Consider the following 1,910-nt stretch of genomic DNA (forward strand, 5'->3'; position numbering starts at 1 on the left):
AGGAAAGTACAAATGTTTTGTATGTAACAATAAGATCAAAGTTTTTTGGGATATAACAAATAAAGTAAAAGGTTTTACTTTTTTTTTTATTATTATTTACAACCTCAGTCAGAGCACTAGAGAATCTATGTRCTGTGTATATTGTTGACCTCAGCTTTTCAAATTGCTGTATTTTTTTTACACAAAGCCAAACAATCACATTTCGTATTTAATAGGATCTTGGATGAGAAAGAGCTCAAGTGTACAGCATAATTTGATGAACACATTGCGCACAATAATGCATAATGTGTTCATTATGCATTATTACATAATGCAATGGGTTTGCATTCCCCAGTGAAATCGAAAATATGCCAAAAGCTGAAACTGTTTGGTATAAGAAATCATTATTTCTAGTCCTATTGGACTCTGCTGGTATCAAGGACRACATCCTTATCGGGACATCCCTAAWAAAAAWTTWWAAAWTWAAAAAAAAACAACTAAGAAAAAACTCTTGCTTAAGTTGAATCTTGGTCAATTTGTCAAATAAAATGTGTACACTGCTGTGTTTGTGTCGCAAAAAACAACACTCTTTCATGACTTCCATCTGGCAGCAGCATTTTCCTGTCAGTAATACATTTTGAAACGGACGCCACACTGCAGAAAGCCTACATKTTTGTTCATTTTGAATTACTGGCACAAAGCTGTCGACTGTTCAGTTTTTTTTTTAGTTTTTTTTTAGGTTTCATACTCGTGTCACAGGGAATACAATACAACGTTTCCAGCAATATTCAAAGGGAAGTTGTAAATTACGACTGTACGCTGTTCATTTTAACTTACAAGCTGCATAATTAATTGAAGGTGAAAACAGGTGAGGGGTCTCAAATGCTGTGATGAGCATGTCAGCCCACCGCCTACAACAATGCCTTTATGTCCAATTGAACTATTGATCGAAGGGATCGCGCAGAGCCAGACTCTGACATTTTGCCTGGTATTTCAGCTGGGAGATGTTCTAGTTTCAGACATTTGACCTATATAACCCTGAACATGACTGCACATCAGCGGACACATGCACACGTTACCGTRCACACACACAAGCACACACGCACGCACACACAYWCGCACGCACACACACAATTGCACAGACGCGCCCAGCACATYGGCCCGGTCTGCGGTGCATGTCGTCAGTTATAATAGCTCCTGACATCAGCAGAATTGAGTTTGGAGTCGATGTGGACGTCCTCTATAAGCCAATCATCCAATCGGTGCTCTCAGGACTGCTTGGGTCAAAGGGCACGGTGATGTCATACTTTCTGACAACATGCGAGGCAGAGGCCCTTGGAGAGAGCCGGAGCGAGAGGGAGAGAGTTTCTCAAGGGTCCGGGGTGCCGTCATGACGGAGCGGTGGACTGAACGCTCTCAATATGCGCCTCCAAATCTGGCAGAGGACAATAAAGCACTCAGTGAAACATTTACGACTTTCATAAACAAGAGCCAGTGATTAATGTTAGCCCTCTTCTTTGGGATTTCTAATAAAGTATGACACATTTACACCCCTGGTCAAAGCAGCCAAAGCCCTATAAAACATGTTTGAGAGGATAGATTGCCATGAAGCGCACTTTGACACTGACTTGCTCACACACAAAAAAAGAAAAGAGGAAATTAACTAAACAAAGCACAGCTCATGTTTTTTTTTTTTGTTTTGTTTTCTTCCATTCAGGGAATAACAGGCAAAGCGGCCTTGCATACAATGAGGTTCGCGGTCTTGTTTGACTGGACCGGCAAAGCGGCTGCGAGTCGTCCCGCTTTCCTGCACAACTGTGATCGTTTAAGATTACTTCCACTTTAACGTGCCTCTTTCTCTTGTTTAACAGCTGGTCTGCACGGGAAGCCTTGTAAAAGCCATGATATACGATCATGAATATTGAGGGGGG

At 41.3% G+C, this 1,910-nt stretch overlaps 1 protein-coding gene across 2 annotated transcripts in view; it reads right to left on the reverse strand.

Annotated features, from left to right (window-relative positions):
• Window positions 1–535: 535 nt before the first annotated feature.
• Window positions 536–1,910, reverse strand: part of LOC103478909 (E3 ubiquitin-protein ligase Rnf220-like) — a 112,815-nt gene continuing 111,440 nt past the window's right edge. For both annotated transcript variants that reach the window (XM_008433016.2, XM_008433015.2), the window contains exon 4: window positions 536–1,414. In XM_008433016.2, coding sequence (XP_008431238.1) covers window positions 1,368–1,414 — 47 coding nt within the window. In that variant the 3' untranslated portion in view covers window positions 536–1,367. The remainder of the gene's footprint in view (window positions 1,415–1,910) is intronic.

This window comes from Poecilia reticulata, linkage group LG17 (genome assembly GCF_000633615.1).
Source record: "Poecilia reticulata strain Guanapo linkage group LG17, Guppy_female_1.0+MT, whole genome shotgun sequence".
NCBI lineage: Eukaryota > Metazoa > Chordata > Actinopteri > Cyprinodontiformes > Poeciliidae > Poecilia > Poecilia reticulata.